Here is a 12,645-nt window from a genome sequence, read left to right as displayed (position 1 = left end):
TAACACTTTGGACTGCATTTTTATTGGACATTTGATATAGTGATTGAGTGAATCCAACAAAATCTACGAAAGATTTGTGTTTACAATTTTTGTTTTACTTTAGTAATGGCAGCGCTCAACAAGCCAAAGATATCCATCCTGGTACATTAATTTCATTATATTTGACCTGTATTTTACTTTTTTACAGGGTTACAGGCCTGATAGTTCCACAAGCTGACATGCCATTTTCAGATTTGGTGAGACACTTAACCCGTACCACTCAGATATGTATTTTGTAGCATTTGTATTCACTTAGAAAGTTACATTTAGTTATAGACCTTTCTTAATAGATTCAAGTTTTGAAGGCTTCATTTCCAACCCTACAATACTGATGAGCAGCAAATAGCATAAAACCTGAACAAACTGCAAGTTACTCGCAGGCTGTTCTGGTTTTATGCTGTTTGCACATAGCCATTTTCACTTTGCTTCTGGATGGCAAAAGGTTAAAACTTAACCATGCTCATATCAGCCCATTGGTTTTTATGTCCCCCAGTCTATACTGGGGTACATATTGTTTTTGCCCTGTCTGTTTGCTTGTTGGTTTGTTTGTGTCAAACTTTAACATTGGCCATAACTTTTGCAATAAATTGTATTGAAGATAGCAACTTGATATTTGGCATGAATGTGTATCTCATGAAGCTGCACATTTTGAGTGGTTAAAGGTCAAGATTATCCTTCAAGGTAAAAGGTCAAATATATGGGGAGAGGGACATAGCGATTCACAAACACATCTTGTTGTTTAGATAATATTGTCTTTGCTAAAGCTTCTAAATCACAAAGTTGAGAAAGTGTTCATAAATACATGCTGTAAATATTGTGTTTACACTTTGAACAATGTAAGTTGGGAACTATTGTTTATCTAATTCAATCTTTTTGTGTTGTAGGGAATCTGTCCAGATGTGGTAAGTTTATTTTTTCATTAGACCCTTGCTTTCAGAAAACTATTCTTAATTCATATATATGTAAAGTGTTGTCCCATATAAGCCTGCGCAGTCTGCTTAGGCTAATCTGGGACAACACTTTCCACCTTAACTGGATTTTTGCTAAAAAGATACTTCCTTCAAACGAAATATACCATTAACAGCATAAAGTGTCATCCCTGATTGTGCTGACTGCACAGGCTAATCTGATTAGCCTGTGTGGACTTCAGTGGCTAATATGAGATGACAATTAAGCCTTATGCATTAAGACCAGTTTGTCCAGTAGGCAGGTCATATATTCAGTTTTTAGTTTGACTATTTATCATGTTATACTACAGATCCATTTGTTGGCTATGGCATCTATCGAATGCTCTGGTTAAGGTGAATGTGCAAAATCTCCATACCTTTGATTTTACTACAGGTATTCAAATGAAACTTAACATATGTGTTCTAGGTCTTTGCGTGAGGTCACTTATCAAGTTCCATAACCCTGATGTGCAATTAAGTGGAATTATCCCACTTTTTATACGCCCGTATAAAATACGGGACGTATTATGTGAAACCCCTTGGCGGGCGGGCGGGCGGGCGGCGGGCGGGCGGCGGGCGGCGGGCGGAAGGCATCACTTTGTCCGGACTCTAATTCAAATTGTATTCATCCGATCTTCACCAAACTTGGTCAGCAGTTGCATCTAGTTTTATTTTTGAAAGATTGTCTAATAAATGACCACAACCCACATTATACCCCCTCTCAACCCCCCCCCCCTCAAAATAAAAATGAACTTTTTTTTCCTTTTTATACGCCCTATTTTAAAAACGGGACGTATTATAGTTTCACCCTTGGTGGGCGGCGGGCGGGCGGCGTCCACAGCAGTGTCCGCTCTCTAATTCAAATAGTTTTCATCCAATCTTCACCAAACTTGGTCAGAAGTTGTGTCTAGACAATATCTAGGTCAAGTTCGAATATGGGTCATGCCGGGTTAAAAACTAGGTCACGGGGTCACTTAGTGCATTTCAAGGATTAAGCATGCTGTCCGCTCTCTAATTGAAGTAGTTTTCACCCGATCTTCACCAAATTTGGTCAGAAGTTGTGTCTAGATGATATGTAGGTCAAGTTCAAATATGGGCCATGCCGGGTCAAAAACTAGGTCATGAGGTTACTTAGTGCATTTCAAGCATTTGAAATGGTGTCCGCTCTCAAATTGAAGTAGTTTTCATCTGATCTTCACCTAATTTGGTCAGAAGTTACATCTAAATGATATCTAGGTCAAGTTCAAATATGGGTCATACTGGGTCAATAACTAGGTCTCGAGGTCACTTAGTGCATTTTAAGCATTGAGCATGGTGTCCAAAACCTTCGAACGGGCGTATCTTGTGACAGTTTGGCACTCTTGTTGTAATTAGAAAATGCTGGTTAATGTTTGCATGCAAAATAATCTATATATTTATATCTACTACAGATATTGAAATAAAACTTCACTTAAATGTCGTAATAATCTGTAACTGATATATATAATCAGTAACTGACATATATTCAACAACTGACATATATAATCAGTAACAGACATATTTATTAAGTAACTTACATATATTATCAGTAACTAACATATATAATCAGTTACTGACATATATAATCAGTAGCTGACATATATAATCAGTAGCTTACATGTATAATCAGTAACTGACATATATAATCAGTTACTGACATATATAATCAGTAGCTGACATGTATAATCAGTAACTGACATATATAATCAATAACTGACATATATAATCAGTAACTAACATATATAATTGGTAACTGACATATATAATCATTTACTGACATATATAATCAGTATCTGACATATATACTCAGTTGCTAACATATATAATCAGTAGCTGATATATGTAATCAGTAGCTGACATATATAATCAGTAGCTGACATATATAATCAGTAGCTGACATATATAATCAGTGACTGACATATATAATCAGTGACTGACATATATAATCAGTAGCTGATATATGTAATCAGTGACTGACATATATAATCAGTAGCTGACATATATAATCAGTAGCTGACATATATAATCAGTAGCTGACATATATAATCAGTGACTGACATATATAATCAGTGACTGACATTTATACTCAGTAGCTGACATTTATAATCAGTAGCTGACATATATAATCAGTGACTGACATATATAATCAGTAGCTGACATATATAATCAGTAGCTGACATATATAATCAGTAGCTGACATATATATTCAGTGACTGACATATATAATCAGTGACTGACATATATAATCAGTAGCTGACATATATAATCAGTAAATTACATATATAATCAGTAGCTGACATATATGATCAGTAGCTGACATATATAATCAGTGACTGACATATATAATCAGTAGCTGACATATATAATCAGTGACTGACATATATAATCAGTAGCTGACATATATAATCAGTAGCTGACATATATAATCAGTAGCTGACATATATAATCAGTAGCTGACATATATAATCAGTAGCTGACATATATAATCAGTGACTGACATATATAATCAGTAGCTGACATATATAATCAGTAGCTGACATGTATAATCAGTAGCTGACATTTATAATCAGTAGCTGACATATATAATCAGTGACTGACATATATAATCAGTGACTGACATATATAATCAGTAGCTGACATATATAATCAGTAGCTGACATATATAATCAGTGACTGACATATATAATCAGTGACTGACATATATAATCAGTAGCTGACATGTATAATCAGTAGCTGACATTTATAATCAGTAGCTGACATATATAATCAGTGACTGACATATATAATCAGTGACTGACATATATAATCAGTAGCTGACATATATTATCAGTAGCTGACATATATAATCAGTAGCTGACATATATAATCAGTAGCTGACATATATAATCAGTGACTGACATATATAATCAGTGACTGACATATATAATCAGTGACTGACATATATAATCAGTAGCTGACATGTATAATCAGTAGCTGACATATATAATCAGTAGCTGACATATATAATCAGTAGCTGACATATATAATCAGTAGCTGACATATATAATCAGTAGCTGACATATATAATCAGTAACTGACATATATAATCAGTAGCTGACATATATAATCAGTAGCTGACATATATAATCAGTAGCTGACATATATAATCAGGAGCTGACATATATAATCAGTAGCTGACATATATAATCAGTAGCTGACATATATAATCAGTAGCTGACATTTATAATCAGTAGCTGACATATATAATCAGTGACTGACATATATAATCAGTAGCTGACATATATAATCAGTAGCTGACATATATAATCAGTAGCTGACTCTCAGTAGGATAATGCAGACCTTGCTTGCCTTTGCAGTTTTTTTAATTGAGAATAAATGGGCCATGCTCTGCCCAAAATGGGCATAATGTATGGTGCACCAAAGGCTTGCATTTTGACAGAATTATGTGCCCTTTTTATACTTAGAAAATTGAAAATTTTGGTTAAGTTTTGTGTTTAGGTCCATTTTATTCCTTAAGTATCAAAGCTATTGCTTTCATACTTGCAACACTTACTAACTATCATAAGGGGACTGTGCAGGCAAAGTTATGTAACTCAGACTGGCATTTTGATGGAATTATGTGCCCTTTTTATACTTAGAAAATTGAAAATTTGGTTAAGTTTTGTGTTTAGGTCCACTTTTTTCCTAAGGTATCAAAGCTATTGCTTTCATACTTGCAACACTTACTAACTATCGTAAGGGGACTTTGCAGGCAAAGTTATGTAACTCTGACTGGCATTTTGACAGAATTATGGGCCCTTTATACTTGAAAATTTGGTTATGTTTTGTGTTTTGGTCCACTTTACCCCTAAAGTATCATAGGTATTGCTTTCATACTTGGAACACTCACAAACTATCATAAGGGGACAGTAAAGGACAAGTTGCATAACTCTAGTTGTCATTTTTACGAAATAACTTTAAATACTTTCATGCTATCGTGAGGGTACTGTACCTGGCAAGTTGAATTTTACCTTGACCTTTGAATGACATTGACTCTCAAGGTCAAATTATTGAATTTTGCTAAAATTGCCATAACTTCTTTATTTATGATTAGATTCGATTGATACTCCGTCCAAACCACCCCCCCCCCCCGAATCCCCCCCCACCCCGAATACCCCCGATCATCTAATAAATGACCACCACACCCTCACACTATACCCCCCCCCCACCCCCCACCCCAAAAAAATAATTTTTATGCCACCAGTAGGGTGGCATATAGCAGTTGTACTGTCCGTCAGTATGTCAGTCAGTCTGTCTGTCCGTGCGAAAAAACGTTATCATTGGCTTTTTCATTTTTAAGATAGCAACTTGATATTTGGCATGCATGTGTATCTCATGGAGCTGCACATTTTGAGTGGTGAAAGGTCAAGGTCATCCGTCAAGGTCAAATGTCAAATTTATTGTGTCTGTCCGTCGGAAAACTTTAACATTGGCCATAACTTTTTCAATATTGAAGATAGCAACTTGATATTTGATATGCATGTGTATCTCATGAAGCTGCACAGCACATTTTGAGTGGTGGAAGTTCAAGATCAAGCTCATTCTTCAAGGTAAATTTTTTTTTTTTTAATTCAAAGCGGCTTTCTCATGAAGCTGCACATTTTGAGCGGTGGAAGTTCAAGGTCATCCTTCAAGGTCAAGGTCATCCTTCAAGGTCAAAGGTCAAAAAACAAATAAAAAATTTCAAAGCGGCGTTATCATGAAGCTGCACATTTTGAGTGGTGGAAGTTCAAGGTCATTCTTCAAGGTCAAGGTCATCCTTCAAGGTAAAAGGTCAACAAAAATATTTCTAAGCGGGGTTATCATAAAGCTGCTCATTTTGAGTGGTGTAGGTTCAAGTTCAAGGTCATCCTTCAAGGTCAAGGTCATCCTTCAAGGTCAAAGGTAAAAAAAATTTAAAAAATCAAAGCGGCGTTATCAGGAAGCTGCACATATTGAGTGGTGGAAAATCAAGGTCATCCTTCAAGGTAAAAAAATAAATAAAAAACATTCAAAGCGGCGTTCTTATGAAGCTGCACATTTTGAGTGGTGGAAATTCAAGGTCAAGGTCATCCTGCAAGGTCATGGTCAAAAAAATAATAATAAAATTCAAAGCAGCGTTCTCATGAAGCTGCACATTTTGAGTGGTGAAAGTTTAAGGTCAAGGTCATTCTTCAAGGTCAAGGTCATCCTTCAAGGTCAAAGGTAAAAAAATAAATAATTTCAAAGCGGCATTATCATGAAGCTGCACGTTTTGAGTGGTGGAAGTTCAAGGTCAAGGTCATCCTTCAAGGTCAAGGTCATCCTTCAAGGTCAAAGGTAAACAAATAATATTTCAAAGCTACCTTCTCATAAAGCTGCACATTTTGAGTGGTGGAAGTTCAAGGTCAAGGTCATCCTTCAAGGTCAAAGGTAAAAAAAAATAAAAATAATTTCAAACCGGCGCGATAGGGGGCATTGTGTTTCTGACAAACACATCCCCTTTTTTTTTAAACATGGTTAAAAAACACAAATATTTATTTTTATTATTTATTTTTGAAATACCGTCCAACCATCCCACCCAAGAATCCCCCCACACCCCCACACTATACACCCATCTCCACTCCAACCCTCCCTCCTTTGTGATTGAAATTGAGATAGGTCCCTACACCTTTAAAAAGAAAAATAGATGAGCGGTCTGCACCCCCAAGGTGATGCTCTTGTTAGATAATGGCATCAGCCAATCAGAATCAGATTAGACATAGGCATAAATCATGTAACATTGAAGCAATTGATCAACCAAATTTGCATGTTCCTACATGACTTATAGATTTTAAAGCTAAATTATTATTTTATGAACAACTACGAAAAAAGGATGAGAATTTAATAATAATTGATTTAACACAGATTATGAGTTTGTTGCAGTTTTTCTTAAGTTATTGTCAGGTCTATTTCGTTTCCATAGAGGTACAAAGTGTAGCTTATTGCGTCCGTTTGTAAGCTCAACTTTGATTGGCTGACGGGTTAAGGGCTTATTCTTAAAATAAATGCTGGTCTAGCAGGATTTTTCTGCTGCAGCAGAAGTTAAAGTTTCGATCCCTTTGATGCACCATAATAATGCATGTGCTTAAAATGCCTTCCCAGATTAGCCTTTGCAGTCTGCACAGGCTAATCAGGGACCACTCTTTCCACATTTATGATATTTTACTTTTAAAGAAAGTCTCTTCTTAGCAAAAATCCAGTTTAGGCAGAAAGTTTCGTCCCTGATTAGCCTGTGTGGAATGCTAAGCTGGGACAACACTTTATGTACATGCATTAAACCCCCTTTTCACAGAGCACGGCGCAAATCAATTGGTTAAAATTGATGAAAATCTATTTAATATATTCATGGCCATGTCTGTTCTAGTAATACAAATTCCTGGTTTCATTTTGCATAAAGCTAACTATGTACTATTACAGCTATTCATGATCAAATATGTCTTTACAGTGAATACACCCCCCCTCCTCATATAGAAAGTAAAGGGGGTATACTGGAATCACCATGGAATCTGTCAGTCTGTATTTAGACTAAAGCAATGATCTCTGACAAAGTTGTATGTGGAGGTATTTTTGACAGGACAGTGACAGTTGGAGTACTGCCAGAAAATGTACTTTACTCTATCACAGTGGAAGAAACCAAAGCGCGCTGTCTTGGAACAGCTGTTGTTAAGTTGTTACTTTAATTACATGGACTGTGGCATTTGAATGAAATAGGCATTAAATAAAAAAAAAAAATTCAGGCAGATGAAGTTCCCACTGGAAAATTGAAGTCTTTGTGTTTGAAGAATCAACACTTGATTAAAGGAACTTGAATTAGAACTTACTAAATACTTAATATAAATTCTGTTTAAGTACATAAAAGTAATATTTAATTAAGAAGTCAAACTTTTTTAGGGATCACAACTTTATGGGCCGAAAGACTTCCTCAGGTAACATCCTATGACAGCCAAATTTGATCAATGTCATTGTGACACAATACATGACACATTGGTTACATATTGCAATATGAGCCTGCTCTGGGAAAATGGTGCTTAATGCACGAGTGTTAAGTGTTGTCCCTGATTAGCCTGTGCAGATTCATAAGAGCGCTGCCTGTATGTCTGTGACAGATCATGAACCCTCATGGCTACCCCTCACGAATGACTGTTGGGAAACTGATGGAGCTGCTAGGAAGTAAGGCTGGGGTACTGGACGGGAAATTCCATTATGGAACAGGTAGGAAAATTCTATTACCAGAGGGGACTTATGGTTTGCGCTCTGTCAGTCTGTCACACTATTCTGGATACTGCGATAACTTTTAAAATTTCTCCATATTTGTTCATGAAACTTGAACCATATATAGATGGCAATATGGAAATTATGCAAGCCATTTCATTTTGTTCATACATTAATAATTCTAACTGTAATGGCAACAAATAGACTAGAAATATTGATGAAAATGGTGGAGTTTGACCGGTAGGGGACTTTTATTGCATGGCAATAGTCTTGTTTTATTTAGTTCTCTCTCTCTTTTTTAAACAAAACATTAAAGAATCCATAAAATAAAATAAGGTGTTGAAACCATAATAACATAATTGTATATGGCGTATATATGACATAATTATGTATTTTATGTTGATATAACAGTAAATGTGTTTTTTATAAGAACTAAAAGAAGTTATATGAAATAGAATGCTACATATATTTTCTGTAATATCCTGTCAGTGTTATCTCAGCATCATGCACTACTGCTTGATTATGGATTCCTGTGCCTTTTGCTGTTTGAAAGCATTTGTTCTGTTCCAGCGTTTGGTGGTGACAAGGTATTGGATCTATAATAGATTTAATACGGAACTCCGGCGCTGTTTTTTTTTTCGATTTCTGAGCGCGCGCGGGAGGTACAAACATTGTCATTAATTAATACAGTAATGACCAGTAACGTCGATATCTGATTTGCTTCCCATTCAGTAGTGAATAATATGTATTTAAAAGACAGTAGTGTTTATTTAGGAAATGTCAAAATTCAAGTCTTTCTTTGTTATAACTATATTAATAATTACACATAACAAATCTAACACTGATATACATGTATGTCAGACGTTTAATACGGGATTAAAGTATAAATACACTGTTCAGATGAACAGCCGGGTTCAGTAGCTAACATCCTTAAAAGACATGAAAAACAGACTTTGTCAGCTGTATGGTAATGAAGGAACCTATGCAAACAGCTTGATAGCATATATGCAATATTTCTTCTGCAAAACATTATTCATGTTCTTGTTTTTTTGGCATGCTTTATAGATATAGCAAATAAAAGTAATGTATGGTAAAGCTCGTTAGTGACGTGCCTTCTAATCTTAAGGTCTTAGTTTTTAGCGGATAATTGTCCTTACTTTTCAGATTAGATTAAAGAAAAGAATCAGCTGTATCAATAGACATATAAATGTCCAACTGATATGGAACAATATATTAGTTCTAGTACTACAAATGGACTGAGGATAGTAAGGTTTTTGTTGTTTGGTACTTGTCTATATGATTTTAAATATATTTGAATAGTATAATATATATATACGATGGAGTCAAGGTCTTCGTAGTTTCGTTGACAAACTTCCATTAAAACTGTATGCCCAAGCCTACACACAGTAAATGAAATTACATAGTTGTGTGACCGAAGCTGTTTGCATTATATTGTGTTACATAGTTTTCTTACAAATTAAACATGATCAAGATTAGTTCATGTAAAGAAAAATGATTAAATCATGGTATTTTTATCAACTATAACGAAAGAAAAAGTGGTGTTTACTATTCAGCGATAAGAGAAATTATTGATTCATACTCTTTTAAATATATGCTAGTCAGCTTTTGTTTGTACCTACCGCGCGTGCTCAAATATTGGAAAAACCCAGACTGGAGAGTTCCGAATAACAAATATTTGTTGTGTGGCAGCGTTTGGTGGAGACTAGGTAATGGATATATCATTTGTTGTGTTGCAGCGTTTGGTGGAGACAAGGTATTGGATATATCATTTGTTGTGTTCCAGCGTTTGGTGGAAACAAGGTATTGGATATATCATTTGTTGTGTTCCAGCGTTTGGTGGTGACAAGGTATTGGATCTATCAGAAGACCTGATTCGTCATGGTTTCAACTACCTAGGCAAGGATTATGTCACATCTGGTATCACTGGGTAAGATTGGAAAATGTTATAAACAAAGTTTGTATCAATTGAGTTTTTCAGGTATGTAATAGTGCAAGTCAATTTTATTGGATAAATGTACATTTTAGTTTTTCCACATTTGTAACCATTTTGCAATTAATAAAAACAACTATATTCTGTAAGTCCTCTCCTTTAGCCAGGGCCTCATGTTCTCATTGTTTCATAACCAAGTTTACATTTTTATGCCCCTGGTAGGATGGCATATAGCAGTTGAACTGTCAGTCCGTTTGTCTGTCTGTCTGTCTAAGTGTCCGTCCGAAAACTTTAACATTGGCCATAACCTTTGCAATATTGAATATAGCAACTTGATATTTGGCATGCATGTGTATCTCATGAAGCTGCACATTTTGAGTGGTGAAAGGTCAAGGTCATCCTTCAAGGTCAAAAGTCAAAACAATACAATCCAAGGGAAGTAATAAGTTTTAAAAGGGAGATAATTTCTAAGCCTGCCAAATGATATATTTAAATTTTATTTCAAAGTCGCGCAATAGGGGTACATGGTGTTTCTGACAAACACATCTCATGTTTCCTACTTTCCAACATTTCATGTTCATGTCTATGGTGTCTGATAGTAATATACTTATGTAAGCGTGTAGGCTATGAAGCCACTCTCCGCCTAAATCCATTACTGCCCCGCTATCTTAGTAGAAACCAATTAGTTTAATATTTTTTGCAGAGGAAGCTTAAGGCTTATTGGAACACTGTTGAGTCTGTTTCTTGGGTAGAACCAGTACTTGGTGTCTTGAGAAGATCTTAAGAATGCTTTAACAGTGGGGATCAAACCCGAGACCTGGTCACTTAGTAAACACGATATCCTCTAAGTCAGGGCAATTGTCATGCCTCCCTCTATTTTATTTTAAGCCTTTCTGTGCATGTATACTACTGCCCCTCTGTTTTAGGGAGCCACTCTCTGTGTATGTGTACTATGGCCCAATCTACTACCAGAAGCTGAAGCACATGGTGTTGGACAAGATGCATGCCAGAGCCAAGGGTCCCCGGGCTGTATTGACACGGCAACCAACGGAGGGCAGATCTCGTGACGGAGGCCTCAGGCTTGGGGAAATGGAGCGTGACTGTCTTATTGGATACGGGGCCAGGTTGGTGTTCTGTACAGGAATGAAGTTGAATGATCTGTTAAACAATTGTAATGTGATTAAGGCAATTTGACTTGATAAAAGATTTTTTTATTATATTGATGTGATGATGATTTGGATGACATTTGTGAAGACCATGATCTTTATTTGTGTAAGGAGGATTGTGGGTTCGCCAATAATTTGATAGCACCACACTAGTAATGTACATCATACATATCATACCTGTTTCTGTTTTTAGCTTGACTATTTATATGGAATATATATAGTGGAGCTATCCTACTCACCCCGGCGTCGGCTTTGCCGTGTCCGTTTGCGTGCAAATGTTAAAGTTTGCGTACTACCCCAAATATTTTCAATGTCCTTTGACACATTGCTTTCATATTTTGCATACTTGTTAACAATCATGACCCCAACCTATAAACAAGAGCAGACAACTGTATCAAGCATTTTGACAGAATTATTGCCCCTTTTATACTTGGAATATGCATATTATTGATAAATCTATGTTAAAGTTTGCGTACTACCCCAAATATTTCCTGTGTCCCTTGACATATTGCTTTCATATTTTGCATACTTGTTTACCAACATGACGCTATCCTATAAACAAGAGCAGACAACTGTATCAAGCATTTTGACAAAATTATGGCCCCTTTTATACGTAGAATATGCATATTATTGATAAATCTATGTTAAAGTTTGACAAAACAACACTTACCTGACATACCACAATGCACTCCACCCAAACCATCCCCCATGCCCCATCCCCCAGAACCCCCCCCCCCCCCCTCCCCCCAATTTTTTTTTCTTGTTTATGAAAGATCATCTATTAAATGATCACACACCCACATTATACCCCCTCTCCCCCCCCCCCCCCCCCCCCAAAAAAAAAATTAAATATTTTTTTTCTCTTATTTTTGAAAGATCATCTATTAAATGATCACACACACGCATTATACCCCCCCCCCCCCCCCCCCCCCCTCTCCATGATGGCTTACGTTATACTGTCAAGCACTCGAATATTAGAGCGTGCTGTCCTCTGACAGCTCTTGTTCAACGAGGTTTTAATTTCCATGTTTTAATACCGTAAAGAAGTTTCTGGTCTTCATTGCTTCAGGCAGTACATGCATATGGTACAGTCAATGCAACACTTATTGCAGCTAACCTAGCAATTCCCATATTCAGTTTGTTTGAAACAAAAATTACCTCTCTGACAGGAAAACAGTTTCTGACTCTATTTCACTTACCTGTACTATACAAGTTTGAAATGAATAGGTTTAACCTGACTTCTCCTGTAAAATCATTAATATTCATCAGAATT

The 12,645-nt window shown here is 36.1% G+C and overlaps 1 protein-coding gene across 1 annotated transcript in view; it reads left to right on the top strand.

Annotated features, from left to right (window-relative positions):
• LOC127854245 (DNA-directed RNA polymerase III subunit RPC2-like) overlaps positions 1–12,645 on the top strand; it is a 45,645-nt gene that overhangs the window by 29,850 nt on the left and 3,150 nt on the right. The window contains exons 23-27 of the mRNA XM_052389264.1: positions 188–236; positions 924–941; positions 8,150–8,255; positions 10,107–10,203; positions 11,133–11,330. Of these exons, the coding sequence (XP_052245224.1) occupies positions 188–236; positions 924–941; positions 8,150–8,255; positions 10,107–10,203; positions 11,133–11,330 (468 nt within the window). The remainder of the gene's footprint in view (positions 1–187; positions 237–923; positions 942–8,149; positions 8,256–10,106; positions 10,204–11,132; positions 11,331–12,645) is intronic.

This window comes from Dreissena polymorpha, chromosome 12 (assembly GCF_020536995.1).
Source record: "Dreissena polymorpha isolate Duluth1 chromosome 12, UMN_Dpol_1.0, whole genome shotgun sequence".
Taxonomy (NCBI): domain Eukaryota; kingdom Metazoa; phylum Mollusca; class Bivalvia; order Myida; family Dreissenidae; genus Dreissena; species Dreissena polymorpha.
Note: the sequence above shows the minus strand (reverse complement) of the source record. Positions and strands in the feature narration are given on the sequence as shown.